This window comes from Lissotriton vulgaris, chromosome 5 (genome assembly GCF_964263255.1).
Source record: "Lissotriton vulgaris chromosome 5, aLisVul1.2, whole genome shotgun sequence".
Classification (NCBI taxonomy): Eukaryota; Metazoa; Chordata; class Amphibia; order Caudata; family Salamandridae; genus Lissotriton; species Lissotriton vulgaris.
In genome coordinates this window covers 1,240,583,131-1,240,609,443 of record NC_141693.1, presented here as the reverse complement: position 1 = coordinate 1,240,609,443, position 26,313 = coordinate 1,240,583,131, and the positions used below count along the sequence as shown (strand labels likewise).

Below are 26,313 nucleotides of genomic sequence, written 5' to 3'. Positions count from 1 at the left end.
GAATCTCGAACTGTGAAAAAAAGCTGCAGTCTCAGGCCAGGAGGCTGATAGATGGAAACATACAGCTGCACACGTATGCTGGGATGTGCCAGAGAGCCAGGACACAATCGGTAGATCTCGCCAAGGCCCTGGGGCTCTGGGTGCAGAGGTGTCCTTTACAATTGGAAGTCAGCTTATCAATGCGGTGGCGGTTGGGGGGGTGTCAGGCAGAGGCTGCAGGCGTCGATGTGGAGACCCTCAGGGGTCAACCCAAGAGGAACTCTTGCTCAGGATCCCTGGGGAACATTTTCTGGACCGGCGGGCATCTAGGACTCGGGCCATGGGCTTCGGGTGGAGAGGTTGTCGACTTTGCGGTTCCAAACGCAGAGCACTTGGTCTTGAAGATGATTTTCTTCTGAGCATATCCACAGTCCACTGAAGATTACAAGTTATTTTAGAAAACGGACAGTCCTCCCAGGGTTCTGGAAGTTGCTGGTTTCGAGACAAGTTGCTCTACTGTAGCAGGGTATTTGAGGGCTGCAGACAGGCAAGTAGGGCTGGGGCCAAGACAGTTAGTGTCTTCAGTCTTTGCTGCTGCACAGCTCTTCTTTGTCCTCTACTTAATAGGTCATCGGAAATCTGAGGATTAAGGCCCCTAAATACTCAATTTAGGGGCTTTACAGGGGTTAGGAGATAGTAGCCAATGGGCTACTTACCTTTAGGGTGCCTATGTATGTCCACTCCCTCTAGGGAGGAGCCATACACCTACCACTATTGGCTGAAATCCTCCAAAACAACATGGAGGATTTTCAAATAAAGGGGTCCTTCAGCCAGGGCATCTTAGGGGTGGACCTAGCTTAGAGGGGACACGCCTCCCTTGTTTCATAATTTTTCAATCGACCTTGCTTCGAGAAGTGGGGCTTGGTCAATGGGCAGGCATTCCCACTAGCTGAAGAGGCCCTGGCCAACATAACAAAGGACAAAGCGTACCTCGAAAAACAATGCTTCTTCGTCGCTGAAACACACTTCAACTTCTTGTGTTTCTTGTGCTTCTTCCCCAAATGTCCAAATAACCTGTAGTGGGAGGTAGTAGACTTGGGGCTCCTGATGTGGTTTGGCGACCTCCCTCTTGATCGGGACTGAGACCCCCGAGAAGTAGCACGCCGCGGCGTCGCCTGCTGGGCCACTTGCAGCTTCAGCCTCGGCTCAAAGCCTTCTGTGAAGCCGCTCAGCTCAAAGCCTTCGGTGTAGCCGCTTGCAGCTTCAGCTCGAAGCCATCGGTGCCACGGCTAGGCAGTCCGAGCATGACTTGGAGACGCGGTCGCATTTGAGACACCACAGACACATGAAGTGTGGGTCTGTAACCGACATGGAGCAATAAGAGGCGCCACGTGGTTTTAAAATGGTCTTTCTCAAATACATTCCCTCGACACACCAGGAGGAATAATGCCTCGTAAAAGAATTCGACAAAATATCAAAAAAAGTCTATCAAAAAGAGACAAAGGGTTCTGCCCACGTTGAATCTTAGCACCGCAAACCATACTTAAAGAGCTAATGTACACCAGATTTCACTGCATCAGGGGCCATGGTCTATCCTAGTGTAGTTTGTTTGCCAAAATCACGCAGGTAAATTAACATGGCACATGCAGGTACCTGTGATGGTGTCACCGGAAGAGGTATTTCTGAAACGTGTACCGAAGTTATGGGAAATGCAGTGTTGTATTAAGGAGTCTTCTTTGGACATTAGATACACACGATTCACAGGGATTGGTAACAGATGCAGAGAACCTATATCTGAAACTGGGGCATGCGGGAGGCAATCTAGCAGCTGGGCTCAGCCATTAGTTTTCTTGACTCTATGTCAGTGCTTTAAATGGGCACATACTGTCTGGTACTGGGTACCTGCACTTCTTTAATTTGAACAGGACAGTACCTTCACTTCTCAGTACTGATGCAATACATTTCATGGGAGGGTATCAGCACTTGCCAGGAGCAAAGAGGTACTGTGGATAGTGAGTACCTACACTTCTATAGTCCAGTTTAAAGCACTGTGCTATGTTTCTGCCATTGTGGAGACTCTTTCTTTATTAGGTGTCAGCTAAGGACGGACGCAGGCAAACGTACAGAAAGAGTGAGTTTGACCTCTGCCTCTGGCCCTCTCTCCATTAGCACTAGCTGCGCATGGACACGTAACATGTGTCATGCACTCTAAGATGACTTACACATGGATGAGAAATCACAGATTGTGGCACCATGAAAACATGAAGTTGAAGGAAAGTTTATTGAGGAAATTCCTCAAGTAAATCAGATATTCAAATTTTCCAACTTCTGATTGAGAACCCCACTTATCACCAATTCTAGAACTTTTATATAACCCCCTTACAACAAATGAATAACTAAACATATTAATGTATAGCGTGCATCAGGGCATCCAATAGGGACCTTTCTTATATTGTCGAGAAGTTGTTTTAGATCTAAATTTGCTCGATTAGAATGGAGTAAATGAGATTATTTTTAGAACTCATCACATTATGGTAGGTAGTCACAAAAGGTGCGGTTTCTCTAACTCACAAGATTATTAAACCTGCTGCTTGTGGTTATTTAGATTTAAAACCCCTTTATTATGTCCCTAGAACTTAGCCTTTTTGAACATGTCTACCTGTCCTACAAGAGACCGGAGATGCATTTAGTCATAACACAACAAAGCTGCACAAAACAAGTTCTTAAAGGCCCATTAACCACTATTCAAATTCTGGACAGAAAAGAGAATGTGTATTTAAAAGAATTTATGTTCATCAGTTCACAGTGATCTAGAATGGTATAATATGCATGACGACACCCATTGTGGCATTTATCTCACAATTACAAGAAACCCAAGTGACTGCGGTGTAGTTGCCCCAGTATGTGCACTGTACCTGATTTCTTCATTGATTGCGTCTAGTTGCTCTTGCAGCATCATTGCCAGAGTCTGGGCGTCCGAATGTCCGCTTGGAGAAATCATGTCAACGGAGCCGAAGACAGTATCGCGTTCATCATCATCGTCAATGTCTGACAGCTCGGGATCACTGTCAAAGTGGACCACGGAGGCGAGGGCACTGGTAGGAGGAGTCGGGTCCCAGTCCTATGTGGGCAGAACAATAAATAGGAATATTTGAAAGCGATGTTCCTTCCTTTGCAGACCTCATATAAATACATCACTCATTCTTTCGAACATCGAACTAAATTATGACCATCTAATAAGAATTCTCTCTTTGAGCACAAACTTACTGGCCCATAAATTTACACTAACTTTACAACTGTATTTGTATTTAAATTGTTCATTTTTACAGATTAAAATATCAATCTTTATATAGATAGAGAATATAAAGAATTAAAAATTGTCCACTGACATGGTAAGATTTGGCACAACATGCTGAGCTCCGCAGAGGAACGCGAGCGTTCAATTGAAATCCATAAACAGCTTTGATTTTTGGAGCCAGTGGGGTGATTGAAAACGGCTCCTTGTTCCCCTAAACTCTAGCACAGCAGTTCTCAACCTGTGGTTGGGGGCCCATAGGGGTCTGTAATATCTACTCAAGGGGGACCTTGACTCCTTAGAAAATTAAACACAAAATACTGAAAAATAAAGTGTATAAAATTAAGAAGTAAAATGTCAGTCGAAAAATGTAAAAAGTTTGGTAAATGGGAATCAACTTGAAATTGGAGGTTAAAAATAATGGGCCTCATTATGATGTCGGACGGAAAGGCGCCAAAAGATATTCGGTTTGTCTGAATCCATGTCGGAACCCATGTTTCCGACTGAATCTGATTACGATGAAAGACAAGTGTTCGGTCTTTCTGACTCGGTTCAGAGCGGCATTTGGAGAAACTGAGTCGGTCGGAGCCGATTCAAACAGCTCTATGGACTGCATTTCCGACCAAGCTATTATGATGTCGGATTCGGACAGCCTTTCCACCTCAGTTCATCCGACATGGAACTGCTGTTGGAAGCCGACTTCCCCCTTCACCCGGAGGCCTCCGGTTGGGGCCCATGGGGGTACCCATGGGTAACCTCTTTCCAACAAGGCACGGTGAGGCAGGCACCATGGGGTACCCGCCACAGGGTGCAAAGCTTTCCACAACCACCCCTGTTTTCAATGGGAGCCTGTGATGTCGATCGGTACACAGGCTCCCATTGAAGTCAATGGGAGTCCCACCGAACGGTGTTCGGAGGCATCGTAATCAGTCGGTCGGTCTCTGTAAATCCGAGTCAGTCGGAAACAATTCCGACAAGGAGTCGGTCGGATTGCTTTCCGACAGACATCGTAATGAGGCCCTAAACTGGTACTTTTAGATGTATTTATGGGAGCAGTGCCAGTGCATTAAAAGGAATATAGTATAGACGAGGGGTGGCCTAAAATTAATTTGGAAAAGCTCTAACCTTCCAATTTAAATGAAATTTTTTTTAAATATATTTATTTTTGAATTATAAATAACATTTCTAATCATTTGTGTACTTGTTTGATAGATGCCTGTTTCAGTATTTTTGTGTGTTATTTTGTGGTTAACATCATTAACATTGCTTAGGTCGGTGCCACCAGCTTCTAGTAATGACTCAGTGGGGGCTCCTGGGTTCAATAGCGATTCAGTGGGCTCCCAGGGTTCCAGTAATGATTAACTTGGGCCAAAACAATCAAAAGGTTAAGATATTTCTTCATGCTTTATATCCATTGCAGGTTTTTTGTTAACATTTTTGTACCTGTGTGGGTAGATTTGCTTACATGTGCATGTGAATGAATGGAAACCAGACCTCCATGAGCTGTCAGCTGCACCTTGATCAAAATTACATCCACTCTTTCTGAACTATACGCTTACCTTGGACCTTTGTGTATCTGAGAGAATGGCTCCCTCACCTATGTGAACGATACCGCACCGGGTTATCTGTTGCATTTCAAAATAGTAAAATATGTGAATTCCCACCCATTATTACAAAAACCTGTCACCCTGTACAATAATTGAGGGACTGGTGCCTTTCAGTATTCTGTGGCTGATATATGCTATTTAAACTATACATTTCCCCTAGCAACCTTTGTATTAATGCGTGCGCCATGTCCCATTATGTGAGTGATAAATGTCCTCCAGAACTTTTCCAACTGATATGCGCACTCTGTCCCAAGTATTGGCGGCACACGTCCCAGCCCACTGGACACTGGGTGTATGTATTGTGTCCCAATTGTATCAGTGAAAAACACCTCCATCAATCTGTGAATTAATGCGTGTGTTGCACCAAAATATTTGAGACATTTGAGTGACCCAGCATTCTGAGTAGTTGGTCTGTCTGGTTCCCCGCCATATCAGTGATCAGTGCCCCAACACTCTGTTTGTTTCCATGTGCGTCAGCCCCCACCAGTTGAGTACATAACTGGCCTTCCCACACTGTTGGTACAAGTGTCTGCTCTCAAAGCCCACAAGACTCCTCAGCCCTACAAGACATATTTTCCTGTACAGTGGCATGTGAGAGAGCGCAAACTGACCAAAATGTAGAAGTGCACCACACTTACACGTAGTAAGCATAAATCATGAAGAGAAATGCCATGAGTGCTGATAGTAACTACACCTATATTCTGAAATATGTAGTTAACTTAGAGAATGCATATAGAAGTGGAACTAATGGAGACATGAGTGCAATGTATAACTTTATTAGATGTGATTAATCATGGTTCATGTTAAATATAGCTGCTAATAGGAAGATGGCGTGCTGCGAGCACAGAAAGAGACAGGCCTCATGCATGGCCATGACAGAAGGAATCAGACTGGTATACCTTTCATTTCTTGGACCGCACTCATGTTATGATTACATTATATTATTCAGAAGAGCTATATTATATAGATATGAGTTCTTTTATTAATTCACAAATTGTGATACTATGTGATTTTATTCAACGTGAATATTCTTGAATCTATGTTGTGCAGCTGTTAAATGTAAGATGGCATACGGAAACGTAGAACGTGGTAGGCCTCAGGGCCAGAGCTAGGAGGGAGGGGGAAGGCGATTAAATTGCATAATGTGGATGGCACTAATGTTTAGTAATAATGAGTAGGGTTTGATTTATAGATGTGTTTACTTAATCAGTAGAAAAGAGTATTAACATGCTAACAATTAAGAAGAAGTTGAATATTATAAAACTGTTGTAGAGCTGGAAAGCCTTAAACGTTGATTTACACGTATTAGTCTGGGCCGGGGAATGTTGCAACGCAGTTGGAAAACCATAAGATTTGGGATTTGGCTCCAAATGTCTGTCTGGAAGAGAAAAGGGGGTATTCAATTATTAAATATGAATAGAAGCCTGTTCTTGAAATGGACCAGACATGGAGGAGGGTTCCGGAATGTTTAAGGGGTATCAGCGGGCCGGAGAAGCGTCTGAGAAGCAAGGTCGACTCTAACCACAAGGCCTCATCATGGAAAAAGCCAGAAGCTACACCACGTGAGGGGCGTCTCGCGAGGGGCGTCCTAAATGTTGTTGTGATTTTGTATTAGGGACAGCACCCCTGGGTGGAGTTAGAGCAGAAGCCTGAGGACCCTTTAGAGAGCGGATGGGTAGGCAGAGAGGGGCCATGATTGGAGGACTTTAGGTTTTCACCAAGAGACTGAGAGTGGGTGACTTCCTTTGGGGGTCATTCACTGCTGACACCTTTTGATAGGTTGGGACCTGGTTAAGTAGGGATACCATCTAGATCAGGGTAGGGAAAGCCTAACCTGTATTTTCCCTCCGCCTGTAATGACCGACAGATTTCAATATGTGTCTATGCTAATAGCACTATTGTTTTTAGAATTGGTATTGGTAATTTCCGTTGTTCGTCTGAGGGCTTTCAGAGAACACATGTACGTAGTTGGGCCTGTGTATCTGGTTAATCTCATTTTGAGATGCTTGTATCTACAACTTATCTTGACTTTATAATAAACCTTTGAAAGCTAGAAGTTGTTTGTGATCCTTTGAGCAGAGTCCTTTATTGGGAGAACTAACTTGGTAAGAGATGCACTTTCTTTCCTCAAAGACAGGCAATAAAGGTTCAGTCGACCAGATCGGGGTTTTAGATCGATAGTGATAAGGTATTGATCAAAATCTCACCCTTCCAGTTGGTAGCTATAGAGAATGGTTGCCTTCTTGAGGAAGGTGATCTAGGCCAGGTTAGATTACCCCCAGGCCCCTAGAGATCGATGATCGGAAGAACCGCCCGCGGAAGAAGGACCGGATGACGTGAGACAGAAAAGCAGCAGTATCGGTCGAGAGTGAGTATAAAGGGTCATGCGTGTTAAGATTGCGGTGTTTTGTATTGTATCTATGTTGTAATGTCTGGCGGAGTTGAATGACTGTAGAGAGACTGTGGAACAGGTTGTGAGCGCGCGCAACCGGTGGAAATCTTAAGTTCAAAGAGAGCTTAAGTGGTTCGGGGGTATCGGACGCCCAGAGTAATTGTTAACTAGAGTGAAGGGGGTCATGAGGTACCAGTGATCACCCGAAGGACCAGATAGGGGGAACGTAAGAGTGAGTGCGTGAGTAACGGACGCTGGTCGGAAGTTACTGAGTGTGAAAAGAACCTATCAGAGAGACGATAGACATCTCGTCAGTTAAGTTGACAATTATAGATAGACTGTGGACGTACAGTCGAGGGAAGTGACCGCTTGGTCGGAAGTAGTCATTTTTCGGTGTATGAATGGGACGCATGCATGACCGCGAGGAGAGCTGAGAAAGGAGGGGTGCTGCTGCGAAGCGGAGACTAGTGACGTCAGAAAGTGCCGCGCTGGGATTGGCCGGCCGGTGAAAGACCGCGCTGCGATAGGCCAGCTAGCAAAGCCGCGCTAGGATTGGTGGATTGTCATCAGGAAGTAAACAAAGTATTCAAGCTGGAAATTTTGCGCATAATTATGAAGTGTTTTAAATGGTTAAGAGCGCTGTTCAAAAGGGAGCGCAGGGGATCGTATGAAGGGGAAGAAGCCCCGCCAGAGGGTACGCCAGCGCATTTCATGGGGACAAATGTTGGGTTGCACACGATTCTGTGGATCTCAGAGTGGAGTAGGATGACAGATGGAAATGAGGAACTCACGTTCCCGAAGTACGGGACGTTCAGATTAGAGGTGTTGCACAGATTAAAAGCAATTATGACCGCAACTAGACCCTTGCCTAGACCAACTCAGTTTGAAGCCCTTAATGCGTGGATTAGGGCAGCGCATGAAAAGAACATGAACAAACGGCAAGAAAGAGTGAAACGTTCGGTAAGGGCAGTACAGGACGCCAAGTGGGATGAGGATGCTAAAAGATGGAGGGTGCATAACATGGAAGTAAATAAATTGTATCCAGTGTTAGAGATGCCCGGGAACAAAAGCCCCCTAGAAGAGGATGACGAGAGCGAGACAGAGGACAGCCTGATAAACAGATTATTGACAGACAGGCCACCCCCGTATAACAGAGCAGGGGGAGATGCCGAGAACGGCGGGAAAGGGGGGGGCAATGCAGAAGAGCATGGGCCGCTTCCCAGTTCCGATTGGGATCCCGCTGCAAAGAAAGAACTGTCCCAGCCTAGCCAAGTGCAACAGGTGGTCGGGAGGTTTGTGGTGCAAAGAGCGCCAGAAACGGGGTGTGCCACATCCTACGCATTACCTGATGCACTACAGGTACCTGTTACCATAGGTCCTATAGTGTCGGTGTATGACCCAGACAGGACTAGAGGGGAAGAACGGGTACGAAGGGACAGGGAGAGAGCAGAGATGGCAAGAAGGAAAGAGATGATCAATTCCCCAAGTCAGTTGCCGATACCAAGAGATTGGAGCACCCCAGTACACACAACAGGCGATCTGGGGGATATTAGATGGCCAGAGGATATGAGGGGACCAGGACGGAAGTCTTTTCAAGAGTTCAGCGAGTACATGAAGAAATGGGATGAGGCAGTCGAGGCTCAAAAGAACATTATAGCGGCAGAAGCTGAAAGGGAAAGTCAGGACAGCAGAGCCCGGACTCACTGCGGGGCTGAAGAGAGCAGTCCGGAGTGGGACGGAAGGGAGAAAGACAGTAGGGGATTCACCCATTGGGCCCGGAGTGGAGGTAGATCAAACCTGGAAAATGGGGGCCCAGAGAACGGGGGGGTGTCTCGCCCGATACCTAATGAAGAAGACAGGAGGGCTCGGGAGTACAGGGATAGCTTTAAGTGTATCCACTGTGGGCCCAGCAGGAGGGAACAGAGTGGGAGTTGCGAGAGGCCGTGCCATAGTCCTTGTGAAGACGGACATGAGCGCAGCCCAGGGAAGACGGGAAACCAGGAAGGATCGTATCAGATACTGAGTGATACAAGGCTGAGGGAGAATGGGGACCGAAGGGAGAGTAGCAGAGAGCCCGTGTTCCACCACCTTCCAAGATCGGATGGCAGAGCATGGGATCTGGAGAGATGGGAACAAGAGAGAGCACTCCCCAACTCGCCAGGACCCAAACGTAGGGCCCGAAGTTGGGATGGGAGAGACACCTGTCAACCTCCCTCGAAGGAATTATTGCGAGCAGAAATAAAAGCCAAAAGACTCGATGTCTCCAGTTTAAAGTCAGATCTGGATGACATGGTAGACGGTACCCTGCCCTTAGAAAGAATGGACATGTATGAGCAGGATGAAATTCTGTTCATGGCAAAGGACGTAACTCGAAAGGCGAGAGCAACACATGAGAAATTGGTCGAACTAGCAGGCAAATATATGGTAGACTTGTCAAGAACCAAAGCGTTACAGGGCAACCACAGGCTACATTACACAGACCGAGATCTAGATGAGAGGAGGACCATCGGATTGAAAACACACATAAGGGAACTGATCACTGGAATAAGGACATGGAGGGCCCTAGATAAGTGGGAGGAGAGGTGGTCCAAGAGAGGGACCGTTAGGAGAAGTACACTTGGGATGACACCAGGAGGACAGCAGGGAGTAGAGACGTACCCTTTGAGGGAAGTCGCAAATGGGACCTATGTTCACGTCCCTTGGAGTAGGGGGGATTTGGCTGCTTTTACCACCTCTTTCCCCAAACTGCGGGAAAACCCTGTGGAGTGGTATAAGCAAGTTGAGAGATTCGTAAAAATCTCAAAGGTCCTATGGATAGATTTGAACACACTGTTTGACATAGTGGTGCCAGGAGATTTGTGGACCGCATGCAAGGTTAGCGCTGAGTGGCCCAACGTAGAGCCAGAGAGAGATGCAAAGACTAATGGGCCGTCCGAGAGTGTGATGGCAAAATTCGAAAGAGTAATGACGTGGCTGAAAGAGAAAGTGCCAATGCAAGACATAGATTGGGTAAAAATTGACCGAACGAGACAGGAACCCAAAGAGACAGTACATGAATACTATGAGAGATTGCTGAAGGCGTTTAAACAGTATAGCGGTCTGGATGTCATGGATCCGAGGGACATAGGGCAGTTTGTGTCCAAGTTTGTCCTAGGCCTGAGACCGGATATTAGTTTAATGATCCAGCAACACTTGATTTGTTGGCAAAATAAACCCCTGGATGAAATACTGAGGTATGCCAGGTACTGCTGTGATGAGATAGATTCTAAGGCTAAGAAACTAAAGGAGAAACTGATGGTGGTACAGATGCAGGCAGCAGGAAAGGGGGGACAGCAGCAACAACAACCAGGAACCGGTACGGGAGGAAGGAAACAATACAGCCAGAACAAGGGCAATGAGGAGAACTCCACCTTTAGACCTAGGGTAGATATAGCTACCTTAAAGAAAACGACTAGGTGCCACCAGTGTAACGAGCTGGGGCATTGGAAACGCGAGTGTCCCTATAATATTGAGATAGGAGACCAAGAGGTGGAAGAGGAAGAGACTCAGAGTGCGCCTACAAGAGGGATAACGCAATACCAGGGAAAGGTGCTCAAAGGGGGGCCTCCTCCCCGAGCCCAGTTCCCGCAGGCACCCAGAGTAGGGACTATGGGTAAGACATATAGACAGATGCCCCTGTTTGTAGGAGGAGAGGAATGCTATTATGTGGACCCACTAACTGGACAGAGAGTGGAAAGAGATGACTGCATCCTCGGGGCAGCTCTGGAAGTAGACCAAAGGGGACCCTATGTTGAGGCCGAAGTGGCAGGGTTCCCCACGACATTTCTAGTGGACACAGGAGCCACTCGATCCACGATCAGATCAGCCGCAGTCCCAGGCCTGCCCATGTCGGGGGAGACCATACAAGTGGTGGGGGTCGCTAACAAAAGAATGACCAGTCCTTTGACTGAGCCCGTGCAGGTGAAAATAGGGAAGTACAGTGAGGAGCACCAGTTTGTGGTTTGCGATTCTAGTCCTGTATGTCTGCTAGGAAGAGACCTTTTGTGCAAATTGAACTGCACTATATACTGTACTCCGCAAGGAGTGGAGGTACTGACAAATGATGATGATGCAGACTTTAAAGTCGCGAATTCCAGAATATGTGTGGAACTGTATCCCACTCTGACAGTAGACGAGCTCCCCTGGGACTTGAGGGAGACAGTCGCTCCAGAAGTGTGGGATTTCACTGGGGAAGAGATTGGGTTGGTCAAAGGGGTAGACCCAGTGAAAATTGTAGTGAAACCTCATGCTGAGTTTCCAAGAACACCTCAGTATAAATTGACCCCAGAAACGATTGCAGGCATAAAACCCGTGATTGAGTCCATGATTAAGCAGGGAATACTGAAGGAAATCGTAGGTAGTCCATGTAACTCCCCGATTATGGGTTTGCAGAAACCAAATGGGAAATTTCGGATAGTGCAGGACCTCAGGAAGATTAATAACATAGTCGTTTCATGTTGTCCAGTGGTACCGAATCCATCAGTGATACTGTTTCAGATACCGTTCCAAGCAGAATGGTTCACTGTGATTGATCTTTGCCAGGCTTTCTTTTCGATCCCTTTGGACGAAGAAAGCCATTTTCTTTTCGCATTTAAGCTGGAAGGTCGCGTCCTAACATGGTGTCGTATTCCTCAGGGGTATACAGAGAGCCCATCGATCTTCAACCAGCTCCTGAAGAAAAATCTTGAAAGTCTAGTGCTGCCCCAGAGGTCAGTTCTGGTCCAGTACATAGACGACCTCCTTGTGGCGTCAGAAACAGAAGAAGCTTGTAGGGAAGACTCTATTGCTTTGTTAAATCACCTAGCTGAAAATGGGCATAAGGTATCTCCGGGGAAATTGCAGTACTGCCTGACAGAGGTACAGTACTTGGGACACAGAATTGAGAAAGGTAAGCGAAAGGTGTCACCAGACAGGATAGAGGCCATCATGAAAATGAATGCGCCTAAAACACAGAGAGAAGTCAGAATGTTCCTAGGAATGGTGGGATATTGCCGACAGTGGATTGCAAACTTTTCACTGAAAGCAAAGCCCTTGCAAAAACTGACGCACAAGGAAGTGAGCGATCCGGTACCATGGGACAAAGACTGTTTGATGGCGTTCCTGCAGCTGAGAGAGGACTTGTGTCGTGCTCCGGCTCTGGGAATGCCGGATTACGATAAACCATTCTTGCTTTACTGTTGTGAGAGAGAGGGATGCGCGCTGTCTGTGTTAGTCCAAATCCATGGGAATGCCCGTAGACCAGTCGCTTATTTCTCGGCTACTTTAGACCCAGTAGCCGCAGCGTTGCCCGGATGTCTCAAATCCGTTGCCGCAACAGGTGTCAGCATTGAGAGGTGTGAGAATATAGTTATGGGGCACCCGTTAGAGGTACATGTGCCCCACTCTGTTGAACTGTTGATGACCAGGACCAAAACACAGCATCTGACAAACAGCAGGCTCACGCGCTATGAGCAAGTCATTCTTGCTGCAGAGAACGTGACCCTCAGGAGATGCTCTGTTTTAAATCCTGCTACCTTGATGCCACTTCCAAACGATATTGAAGATGATGATGAATGTACAGACCATGACTGCCTCGATGTGACTGAACTATGCACCAAACCAAGACCCGACATCGTAGATGAGCCACTGACCGACCCAGATGAAATTTTCTTTGTCGATGGCTCATGTGTAAGAGACGAAGTTGGGCAGTTGAGAGCAGCTTATGCTGTTTGCACAATTACAGGAGTAGTGGAAGCTGGATGCCTGGAAGGAGTACACTCCGCTCAGGTAGCCGAGATTATTGCCCTGACACGTGCCTGCCTGGCAAGCAATCAAATTCGAGTCACCATATACACTGACAGTCAATATGGTTACGGGGTAGTTCATGATTACGGGCAGTTATGGTCTCAAAGAGGGTTCATGACCTCTTCAGGCTCTCCCATTCGCAATGGAGAGTTTGTGCGCCTGCTGTTGGAGGCATTACAATGTCCAGCAGGTATTGCAGTTGTGAAGTGTACCGCGCATACCAGAAACATGGACTTCGTGTCACAAGGCAATAGATATGCCGACGAAGTCGCACGGTATTGCGCGGAGACAGGATACTCTTTCACAGAGGTGGAAGTGGGTGGAATAAATGTAAGGACTGAATTAGCTATGATATTGGAAACTGTTGATACTTGGGACGAACTGAAGGAGATGCAAGAGAATGCTCCTGACGGTGAAAAGGAAACATGGCAAAAGGCAGGATGTGTGGTGGGTGAGGCCCATTTCTGGGTCTCAGCAGATGGCAGAGCAGTGTTGCCCAATGAGATGGTGAGCCCAATGGCCCGACACATACATGGTCCTGTCCACTTAGGAAGAGATGCTATGCTGAGAGTGTTTAGACAGACCTGGTACAACCCCAAGTTCAGAGTAGCAGCCGAAGCAGTGTGCCAGCGTTGTGTGACGTGCCAGCAGTTGAATGTAGGGAAGAAGACACCCGTTACACTGAGCCACATAGGGAGGTCAGGAGGTCCATTCAATAGAATGCAGATAGATTTTATCGAAATGCCAAGGTGCAGCCGCCTCCGTTATATCCTGGTGGTTGTCTGCGTTTTCTCCAGATGGGTTGAGGCATATCCTACACGCAGGTGCGACACCCTCACAGTGGCTAAGTTACTGCTTAGGGAGCTTATACCGCGCTTCGGGGTGCCGGCCTCTTTGGAATCAGATAGGGGAACGCATTTCAACAGCTCGCTTGTAAAAATGATTTGTGCCGCTTTAAATATAGACCAAAAGCTACATTGCAGTTATCGACCAGAAGCTTCAGGAATTGTGGAGCAAATAAATGGCACCATCAAGGCCAGAATTGCAAAGGTGTGTTCATCAACATCCTTGAGTTGGCCTGATGCGTTGCCATTGGTTCTTATGAGCCTCCGCAGTACCCCCGACAGAAGAACGGGGCTGTCACCACATGAGGTGTTAATGGGAAGAGCAATGAGGTTACCTTCTGTCCCAACTGCTGCACTGATTAGCATCACAGATGATATGATCCTGGACTATTGTAAGGGGCTGTCTGACGCCATTCATTCTGTGTCCCTTCAGGTGCAGGCTGCCGAGGTACCATCGTGCCAGGACCCTTGTCACGACTTGCTTCCTGGAGATTGGGTCCTGGTGAAAAAGCACGTGAGAAACAGCTGCCTGGATGTTCGTTGGCGTGGGCCTTTCCAGATCATCCTGACCACAAATACGGCAGTGAAGGTGGGAAGCCTGCCCAACTGGATCCACGCGTCGCACACGCGGAGAGTTCCAGCACCTCTGGAAGAAACAGCTCCTCTCTCGGATAGACGTCCAGCTGCGGACCGAGAAGCCATAGAGGGGGCTAGCCAAGCTGTAGAGGTGCCAGCGGAAGCAGGGAACGAATCTGACCAAGCTGAGGACGGTCAGTACAACAGCGAAACAGACGACGCTACTGAAGGGGAAAGTAGCTGGGAGTACGAGTCAGACGCTGATAGGTCTGACAGAGAGCGGGAAAGAACAAGAAGAAGACGGAGTAGAAGGGTACGTGGAGAAGCTGATTGGCCGCAAAGAAGGAGCTCTAGCCTAAGGTCAACTCTGGAGAGAACCCTTCCTCCGATATCAGAAGACTCAGACCCCGAAGAAGGTGCTCAGGGCGCTGAAGCACCGGAGTTGAGGAGGTCAAGAAGAGTGCGTGTGCCTAACAGAAGATACTCCACCCCTGAGTGGACATACCTGGCGACAGATGGCTTCGAAGCCAGTGACAGGGAGGATCCGAGCGGTGGTGGTGTCCAGTTCTGAGCCCATCGTAACAGTGGAGATACGACTGTTAGTACCCGGAGTTGAACAAGAAGGGTCACTGACATTTATGCTTCCCCGACCTCCCCGCCTCAGCAAGATAAAGGACATGTTTCTCACAGAATTGCAATTCCCCGATTTTGGTACAAAGATATCAGCAGCAGAAGAGCACAATCTTCGTCTGGAAATATTGAATTTTGCTGTTGAAGCTGCAGGCGAGCGCCTGATAGTGGATGCTTAAAAGACTTTGTAAATAAGCGTGAAGAAAAGAAGATTACCTAGCGCCTAGGAAGCAGAGATTCTTAGGGATACTCCCTGAGATGATGGAGAAGGGCTAGGGTTGTCTGTATTTGAACTAAAAGGAACTTTGGCGGAAAGGGTTGTCAGCTTCCAGTTGCGTGGTTCTCAGGACCAAAGGAGTAAAAGAGACAGTAAAGGAACGAAAAAGAAAGGAACTTTGTGCTGAGTTAAGAGAGAACCACACTATCTGACGAAATGGAGGCCGGTACCCAGAACCGCAGAGCGAAATGTATAATAGGTACACTAATAGTAGGAGTGATAGTACTAATAGCTTTAGTGGTAACAGTCTCTTATGTAAAGGGACGTGAGGAGGAGGCAAAGGTAACTGATGTGGCATCTGTAGAAGCGCTTACACCCACCATTGCTGGTGAGAAGGGGAAAAACACACACGAGAAAGCGTTATTGGCTGCAGAAGCCCGCAGGTTACACGTGGATGAGTCCCAAGGTGACTTTAGGTCAAATGCTTATGCTAAATTATTATATGAGTATGTGGAGGCCATGGAGGTGAAGGACTGTTACGTCTGCATGCAGTTGCCGGCGTCTGTAGATGAAGGCATTCGATACCATCACCTCCCGCTGACATATGGCATTACTTGTAGCTTGTTGCTTAGTATATTTTATGGGAGAGATAGTTTTGACTATTATTTCTCCAATTATGATGCAGTGTTACCAGAAGTCCCAAATTATAAACAGATGAACAAATGGGACTACTGGAAGAGTGAAGACAGATTGGCAAAATTTTTCATTCCTTGGATTACTTTAGATACTTCACATGCCCGCAGAAATAATCTGACATGCAAGGTGTCAGAAGTCGAGAAAAAGTTTATAGGACAGGTGGATGATCGGAATAGGAGACAAAAGATTTTGAAAAAATCAGGACAATGGAAAACAGATTGGACCGAAGAAGAGAAGGCACACAAAAGAAAGGGTAGTAGTGGTCCAATAGCTTTAGATAGAACGCAGAGAGGAAAGTTATGTCTTCATAGAGCCAAAACGTATTATGAAAATGTATACGTGGGAGAGGTTAGTTGTGAACATGCCTTCAATTTGGAGTATTACACCAAAGACTTCCTGAAGGGAATGCAAGTGATTCCTAACGTATATTTTGTATGTGGGAGAAATGCCTACGTGAGGCTACCTGATAATTGGTATGGCTCATGTTACTTGGCAATTATCTTCCCTAAAATATAGCATGCCCAAGACTTAGAGATCATTGAGGGCAAGACATCATCAAGAGGAAGGAGAGATGTGAGTGCAGAAATGGTTGGAGATGTCTTTGGAGCTGTGTTCCCACTTCTGGGATTAGCTCTTAATGATGTTAAAATTAGACGGCTAGCAACGGTCGTAGACAGGTTGTCTGCCAGCACTGCTCAGTCCTTAATGCTAGTAGAAGGAGAGATGCAATCGATAAGGGCTATGGTTCTTCAAAACCGCCTTGCGTTAGATGTCCTATTAGCAAAAGAGGGCGGAGTCTGTAAGGCTTTGAAGGTCCAAGAATGTTGTACTTACATTCCAGACAATTCGAAGCCCCTTGAGAAAGTTATTAGAAATATAACTGACATTCACAAGGAGATTGAAGACCTGAGCAGAGAAAATGTCTGGGAAAAGGTGGGCCAAGGAATGAGTGAAGCTGGAAGCTGGCTCACCGCCTTAGGCAAAAGCTTTGTGTGGAAAATACTAAAACCTATCATCATAATATTGATCTGTGGAATCGTGTTATGGGGTTTGGTGAGGGTATTTAAATGGAACAGAGCCAGAAGGTCAGAGAGAGCACAGAGAAAACAGCTGCAGAGATTGGCTGCCATACAAGATAGTCAGTACCGGAGTCTGAGGGCTCTGGAAACACAGAAGCGAGTTATGCTAGCAATCACCGCAGTTTAAAAATTTAGTGATGACCCCGAGAGGTCATCAAAGGGGGGAACTGAGAGAGCGCAAACTGACCAAAATGTAGAAGTGCACCACACTTACACGTAGTAAGCATAAATCATGAAGAGAAATGCCATGAGTGCTGATAGTAACTACACCTATATTCTGAAATATGTAGTTAACTTAGAGAATGCATATAGAAGTGGAACTAATGGAGACATGAGTGCAATGTATAACTTTATTAGATGTGATTAATCATGGTTCATGTTAAATATAGCTGCTAATAGGAAGATGGCGTGCTGCGAGCACAGAAAGAGACAGGCCTCATGCATGGCCATGACAGAAGGAATCAGACTGGTATACCTTTCATTTCTTGGACCGCACTCATGTTATGATTACATTATATTATTCAGAAGAGCTATATTATATAGATATGAGTTCTTTTATTAATTCACAAATTGTGATACTATGTGATTTTATTCAACGTGAATATTCTTGAATCTATGTTGTGCAGCTGTTAAATGTAAGATGGCATACGGAAACGTAGAACGTGGTAGGCCTCAGGGCCAGAGCTAGGAGGGAGGGGGAAGGCGATTAAATTGCATAATGTGGATGGCACTAATGTTTAGTAATAATGAGTAGGGTTTGATTTATAGATGTGTTTACTTAATCAGTAGAAAAGAGTATTAACATGCTAACAATTAAGAAGAAGTTGAATATTATAAAACTGTTGTAGAGCTGGAAAGCCTTAAACGTTGATTTACACGTATTAGTCTGGGCCGGGGAATGTTGCAACGCAGTTGGAAAACCATAAGATTTGGGATTTGGCTCCAAATGTCTGTCTGGAAGAGAAAAGGGGGTATTCAATTATTAAATATGAATAGAAGCCTGTTCTTGAAATGGACCAGACATGGAGGAGGGTTCCGGAATGTTTAAGGGGTATCAGCGGGCCGGAGAAGCGTCTGAGAAGCAAGGTCGACTCTAACCACAAGGCCTCATCATGGAAAAAGCCAGAAGCTACACCACGTGAGGGGCGTCTCGCGAGGGGCGTCCTAAATGTTGTTGTGATTTTGTATTAGGGACAGCACCCCTGGGTGGAGTTAGAGCAGAAGCCTGAGGACCCTTTAGAGAGCGGATGGGTAGGCAGAGAGGGGCCATGATTGGAGGACTTTAGGTTTTCACCAAGAGACTGAGAGTGGGTGACTTCCTTTGGGGGTCATTCACTGCTGACACCTTTTGATAGGTTGGGACCTGGTTAAGTAGGGATACCATCTAGATCAGGGTAGGGAAAGCCTAACCTGTATTTTCCCTCCGCCTGTAATGACCGACAGATTTCAATATGTGTCTATGCTAATAGCACTATTGTTTTTAGAATTGGTATTGGTAATTTCCGTTGTTCGTCTGAGGGCTTTCAGAGAACACATGTACGTAGTTGGGCCTGTGTATCTGGTTAATCTCATTTTGAGATGCTTGTATCTACAACTTATCTTGACTTTATAATAAACCTTTGAAAGCTAGAAGTTGTTTGTGATCCTTTGAGCAGAGTCCTTTATTGGGAGAACTAACTTGGTAAGAGATGCACTTTCTTTCCTCAAAGACAGGCAATAAAGGTTCAGTCGACCAGATCGGGGTTTTAGATCGATAGTGATAAGGTATTGATCAAAATCTCACCCTTCCACATGCAATGGTTCTCACATCATCTTGAACATTCAAAACACCCTTGTCCACAAAGACACTTCATCCCTCAGGAAAGCCGATCCAGCAGCAAAAAGACCGCGCTCATGGCTGATCACTTTCCTTCTGACATTCCCTGACAACATTTCACCTAGGCCCAGGCAAAAGTTTCATTACACCAACATAATATTTTGTATTTTACAGCATTTCGTGTTATGCTTGTTACATACAATGCCTGAAATGACCCCATTACTGCTGGTCATGTATTTAAAAAAAACGATTGCATAAAAATTCTATTGCATGAGCATGGGAATGATGCGAATGACCAGAACACAAGTAGCTGTCTTACACTGCGCTTGTATTTTTGTGCTACTTTTTTTTAGCGTATAATACATCCTTGCATCCAAATTGTACACATGGAGGCATTTTGCTCGAATGTATAGAACTAAATGCTCGATTTCCATTTCATGTAATTTCGAATACGTTCTCTGAAATATCTCATAATTATTCATAAAACAAATGTGCAAAAAAAGCAGAGGATAACGTTTCAGTAATGTCACACAGTAATAACATCTTGTAAATACATGCATACATCTGATAACTTGCATTTAGTGCTGCACCTGCCTTCAGGATAGTAAGCACCTTCAGTCTTGATTGCATTCATACTGCCGTGGACTTTGAACCAGCGACCTGGCAGCCAAATGGAAATGACTCTAACTGTGCACACCCCTGGTCTCACCGCCATCCCTGAAGCACGGATCAACACGATGCAGCTATTAGAAGCAGTATTCAGATTGACCCCATTACATTACTACTTCTTTTGCACTCATCCCATAAACATGGCGGAGTTCGGCTCCTCCTCAAATATTGACTCACAGCAACGTCCACTTCTGTAGTAGATGCTGTCCCTCTTCATGTAATCTCAACTCGTTCACTATAATTGTCCATTCCGTACACCCACCATTATGACAGACATATATGTATCCTGGCAATACAGACTCTTTCTTTTAAATCCTCCCAAGTTTTTCCTTGACTTTCCTCATTACATATCTTTACCATTTACTACTTGCATTATGTACACACCTTCTCTTGGACACTCCCTCACAAATACTCACTCCAGTCTTCTCAGTGTTTGAAACACTCATTTAATATGACATCGAATAAAATCAATGCTTTGGAAATGTCATCTTCTTTCACTGTTCTCATCCACAGTGCTTCGATAATACCCCACGCCCATTTCATGCCCTTTACAAAATAATCTCTCAGTTGTCTCTCTCTTCTACCACTATTTATTTATTTATTTATTTATTTATTTATTATATTTATAGAGCACTCTCTGACCTCCAGTGAGGTGTCTTGGCGCTAACATAACTATTGCCCACAATAATCAGTTCTATGCATGTTTTAATAAAAACAGAAGGGCTATTATTGAACCTATAACCAAGTTTTTAACTTTTCTTTCTGGAAAAGAAGCAGGTTTGACATTTTTCAGTTCGATAGACATAAATTGTCCCACATTTTAGACGCAAATAGGTAAAGGAGCCTAACTTGACGTATCCTAGAACCTTTAGGAGATCAGCTTTCATGGATGGTGGGCCACAATGTTGATTTTAATTCAAGATTTTCCAAACTGAGGGCCCATAGTGCACCAAGCTTTATGAAAAGCGCATGGGTTTTGAAATAATTAATTTTCGTATTGAAAGCCAGTGAAGCTCAGGTACTGCAGTGGAAGTCAACAACCTTCTGGGAAGTCCTATGACCATGGGGCAGGTAGTTTTATTGTGTGGGTGGAATTAAGCAGGTAACCTGGCATGCCTCGCTGTAGTTGATTAAAGCTAGCCAGCTTCCAGGTTACTAAGGCTTGTGTCCCATTCCTATGTTGAGAACTATGCAGAAGGGAAAGAATGTTCCTAGGCAAACAAAAGGGAGAATAACAAGATCCAACCAGCTTTACCATCTGTCTTAAAAAAGTGATGTGTTAACATAGACACCCAAATCCCAGTCTATCATTGACTCAGGTGGCGTGGCCAGCTCCTGAGGTTACCACCTACCAACCAGCATTTTGGTTTGTAGTCCAAAAAAGAGAATCGGTTTTGTATCCTAGTTCAATTTCACGTGGCTGGTAGCTGTGCATGTCGAAATTCACTAGGAATTTTGAAAGCTTCTTGATTGGCAGCGGATGCTGACAATATGGGGCTGGCAGCTCTGGCCTTGATAGTGGCCTTGTTATAGATATATCGCACCAGATTGTGTTTATCGCGCGCATGTTGATCATCTAGAAGTGCACAGCTTGTTTACATTTGCTTGTTAGTGTCTGAAGCTCAGCATTATACCATGCTGTGAATATCTCATTCCTATTCCAGAAGAATCCCGGGTCCCTATCATTTTATCTTATGCTCCGATGAGCCTTGCCTGGCATCTGTTCATGTGGACATCAGCCCCTCATCCTCTAACCTGGCAGGAGTGGAGAGTGCTTCTGAGAGAGAGTCACAGGGAAGCTGAGACCAGGCTCTCGAGGTAGTCTCGTCACAGTTCCCCTTTTTTTCTCATTAATGGAGGAAAAAGGCAGATGCAGCATACTGCGGGATAGTTAGTACACAGCAGTACTACATCTTTAAGACTAGGGACAAATAAAAAGGGAAGAAAGTTACTGGGATTGAAGTGGGGGTGATCATTTTTCCTGAAAAAGGTTTCTGCTTGTAAATATGTTTGGATCGGTATAAGAACAGGTTGAAAATATTAAGTAAGGCTGAAGCAGCCCTTCTCTCAGAGTGCCAAAACTGTTGAGGTATGTATGGGAGCAGTCAACTCCAAGTAGGGCCCAGAGGCCTCACAAGCCAGATTATACACCACCCCTTGCCTAGCTCTGGGATAAGGTCTTGTACTGACCGTATCTTTAGTGAGGCACAATGAAAGTGCTTTCTGTGCTTTACTAGACTCATTTGAACATTTAGTAATATTAAACGTCGAGGTTGTTGAAATGAAGACATGCTGCAGAGTACCTGGATTGATTGCAATCAAGTCCCGTGAAAAGTATCTAATCCGTTCAGCAGTGACGTTTTCCACTGGAAAACCACCACTGGAACTGGTAGCATGCCATGCACGCCTGGGTGCAGACGGGTGCCTGCTGGCCTGCACCATTTCCCAAATACACCCGTATTTGGGGCACGATGGCTCCATTAATCTTTTGCTCCTCCCCCTCTGTTAAAGAAGAGACAAGAAAGTGAGGTTATTGCCTAGGAAAGAAATGGAGGTTGGACATTAAAACAGAAACAGAAGCAGAGCCAACCAAAGGAAAACAAGCAGAGTCCAGTCACTCCCTCTCCCTCTCTCCTCACAAACTCCTCCTAATTGTCAGATGCTGGGAAATTAGAAGTAACTAAAGTAAATGGTGTGAAAAAAATCAAAGTTGTTTAAAAAAAAAAAGAAAGAAACTGTCTCATGTAGGTGTTTTTAAACTAAAACAGACATTGACAAAGCCACTACGTCTCATCTATGGTAGAGCTTTTGCCTTTGCAAATTTCATTTAGGCATGATGTAAAGCGGTGCGGCTGCTGGTTACCATTGCTGAAGGTTATGAAACAAGGGGAGCAGAGAGGAAAAGAGGGAGACAGCAGTGAAGGGAGACAGTGCATCAGAGAAGGTGTAGGAAATGGCACATATTTAAAGATAGAGGGGGCTAATCGTAGCTGGATGGATCGATCTACAGGTAGAAGGTGTTAAGGATGAAGGGAGAGAAAAAAAAGAGAGATGTGTGACAGACCTACACAGTAAGCGTCCTAAATCGAGATTCAGTTATACAAGGAGAACAGAGATGGAAAGAGATACATACACACATAAACGGAAACGATGCTGCAGAAGTAGTGACCTTCCCAGAGAAAGAGAAATTGCATGTGGGCATGGGGGCTTCATGCTGAATATCTAGCGATAAGAAAATGCCTTATCCGTTGTTTTAAATATGGGACATTCTGAGTCTTTCTGTGTGTCTGTGTAGCACCAAGAAGATCCTATAGACAACACAAGAGCTCACATAATTCGCTCGGGGGTTCAGTGACACGACAAGTTGTCGGGGCGAGCACAGGCACTGGACACTGCTTTGGTGGGAAAGAAGCGCAGAAAACAAGCCAGCTTGGAGGCCGTCAGAGAGACATCAATGCTCGTTTAAATCAGTGGTTTGTTGGGAATCTACAAGAGCGGCGACATGCGTTCAAACCCACACTACAGACCACTAAATGGAAAGGCGTAAAGTTGTGTGGACCCCACAAATTAAGCAACTGGTTAGACACATAAACAAGGAGTGTGACAGAACGCAGAGAGATTATTATAATACAGCTGATCACCACATCCTTCTGTTGCATGCCCTTGTCTGTCAATCACATTGCCAGTGTGACCTAGGGCATGCCACTAGTTACTGAGAGTTGATGTATAGCATTCCACTGGAGACCCGTAGAAGGCAATTTGGTCCCCCGCCTCACCCCCCATTCAAACATAGCGCTATGAATCAGTGGTTCAAAGAGCAAATCTGTTCATGTTTGATGGGAGAGCATCGAGTGCACAGTCACATTACACACACACAGTTCTTTTCCTTTGCCGGAAGAAATGCTGCACAAAAGTTCTGGCAATACGAGGCAGGGGCACAACTGAGAGAGCACCGACAGCCCACTTCATAGGAGCGCAAACACAATCCCATTGTAAAGAATTGCAATATTGAGCTTGGCACAACTTTAAAAACAAGCAGTGTTGGGTACACCCGACAGCCTTTGCATGCGCGCCGAGGCATGTGACAGCGTCCGATGGTAGGCAATGACGCCGGACCAGGTGGGTGCTTAGGAGGGGCAGAAGGCAGGGAAGGGGGAAGATAATACAATTTTGCTGTTTCTGCCATCAGGAAGTGCATGTAATACTTAAACAAATTGGCTCCGAGGAGCCGATGGGGGAGGGAAACTGAAAGGGAACAATGCACGCGCTGCCAGCCTCCGGGGACAGGAGATGTGCACGTTTACCCAGTGCACATCTCCTGTCCGTACGCGTGCACATCTCCTGTCCGCGCGTGCCATCTCCTGTCTCCCTTCGGCATAGAAAGCTGCAACAATAGAGCCTCGCAAGACGAAGTAGCGCATGCACTGCGTTTGCTAGCGAGACCTAAAAAAGTGATAGGATATGGCCAGCACAGACTGCGAGGGACAGTGATGCATTTTCTTAATAATGGATTATTCTAGGTCATCACAAAAAGTGTTTCATTGTCCTACGTCATAGCAGAACTTTGCTGTTTTGGCCCCTCATGACTAAAGCACCCAAAAGACCAAGCAGATCAAGGAGAGCAGGGCCGGTTGCATCTTTGTAGCATTTTGACACCCGCTGGTGTGAATTGTGGGTGCTTTTTTTCCAGTGAGGTAGGAACGGGGCAAGCAACGAAGAGCAGTGGTGTGATGGGAGAACGGGGCAAGCATCAATGAGGGAGGCTCATATTGAACAAGAACTACTTAGAAGGAGCATCAATGAGGAAGGGGAAATAAGGAAGGGGATGCAAGTAAAAGGTAATAAAAAGTACCTCTGAAAGGGGTGAGCAGTGCAAGCACACTGGCTAAGAGAAGCACTGCTCTGGTGATGCTCCTGGGAAAGGTCAAACACATGAAGAGGAAGCAAAGCCCACAGATGCTGACCAAAGAGATGCAAGGAAATGAGAGTGATCACGAAGCCATGGGTGGGCTCTAAGCCCCCTAAGTAAACAAAGTGTCTTGCAAGTAACAGCGCCTGTGCTGTCTCAGGTGAGACCTAAAGTAAAGGGTGTAGAGGGGTAGGGGCAAACTGTCAAGGAGACAAAATTGCCCACCAAACATACTATTAAGCATAAAACAAATAAAAGTGCCCCCAGAACAATTGTATCCTGCCTGAAAGGAAACAGCCTTGATCTCCTAGCACTTATCATGCAGTCTTTACCACATAGGTAAGTATTAGTACTGTTAACACAATGTACTTTACCATGCAGGTACGTTTTTTAAAAACATTATTATACATTTTATGTTATTTTAAAAAAAAAGGGCTTTTAGGTTCAGGGATGGGTAATGGTAAAGGGACGTCAGGGTGACTTTAGCGTTCAGGGGGCTTATGGGGTGGGTAGAGGTAAAGGGAGCTGAGGGTGGCCTGAGGATTTAGGAGTGGGTAGAGTTAAAAAGAGATGAGGTTGACTTGAGTGCTATGGGGTGGCTATAGATAAAGAAAGGCGAGGGTGACTTAAGGGTTCAGTGGTGAGTAGAGGTGAAGGAAGGGGAGGGTGACTTGAGGGTTCAGGGGTAGGTAAAGGGAGGTGAGGGTGACTTGAGTGTTCAGGGGTGGGTATGATATGGTATGGATTGTCATTATATTGTATGATATGGTATGGCCTGTTATTGAATAGTATGGTATGGCATGTGTGGTATTGTTAGTTGTTGTATAATATGGTATGCTATAGTCTGTTATTGTATAGTATGGTATGTTGTGGTATGTCATGGCCTGTTATCTTATAGCTTATTATGGTATGAGTATGGTAAGGCATGTTATTAATGTATTAAGGCTATGAACTGCATGCATACACATGCGTTCAGGCAGGCACTGATATCATCAGTTGGTACAATTTAAAAACATGTAACTTACTTTAGCTTTCCCAAATTGGGAAGGTAGGCGGCATTAAATGGAATAAAACCAAAACAAGTACAAGTCATAAACAAATGCACTCTTAGTGAATGCTGCAATAAGTAACTTTATTAAAACATAATAAATTGTGTTGTTATGCGGCTTGGACAAGACTGGCAGGAGAAAAGTGGCTTCCAGTTCCTGGAAAGCAAACAATGAGTGAGGGGAGCAGCAGGCCCAAGATAAATAAGCAAAATGAAGAGCATAAAAGCAGATAAAAAATGAGATAGCGCAGCAAACAAGCAGGCAAAAAGAACATACAAGCAAGCAGTGCGGAATAACATTAATCGAGTAATCAATCAGTATTTGGTCCATGCTCCCGGAAAGAAAAAATACATAGGGAAAAATTAAGCCAACATGTACACACATATGCTAAACAATGAGAAGGAAGAAATTAAGAGTGACACAAAAAAGCCAAATCAATGGTAAGTAATAGGGGGGGGGGGGCTAAAAGCTAGTTTTTAGAGTTTTAAAAATAAAATAGAACGTCACAAGCAATGGTGCATGTGTGCTGTCTTAGGTAGACCTAAAAATAAGCTAATATAAAAAATAGGGAGAAGTTGGTCCAAACACCATCAAATTGGTACAAGGAACAGGAATTGGGGTAGAAACATCTTGCATAGCAAGCAGAAGTACTGCTCAGTTGTAGCAACAGTCTAATACGTGCGGTTGCAGGAGAACAGCCATGATATATGACCCGATTGCCTGGAACAAAT

At 45.4% G+C, this 26,313-nt stretch overlaps 1 protein-coding gene across 1 annotated transcript in view; it reads right to left on the bottom strand.

The window, feature by feature from the left end:
- PPFIA4 (PPFI scaffold protein A4) overlaps positions 1-26,313 on the bottom strand; it is a 2,319,747-nt gene that overhangs the window by 1,301,677 nt on the left and 991,757 nt on the right. The window contains exon 13 of the mRNA XM_086923084.1: positions 2,895-3,100. Coding sequence (XP_086779210.1) covers positions 2,895-3,100 — 206 coding nt within the window. The remainder of the gene's footprint in view (positions 1-2,894; positions 3,101-26,313) is intronic.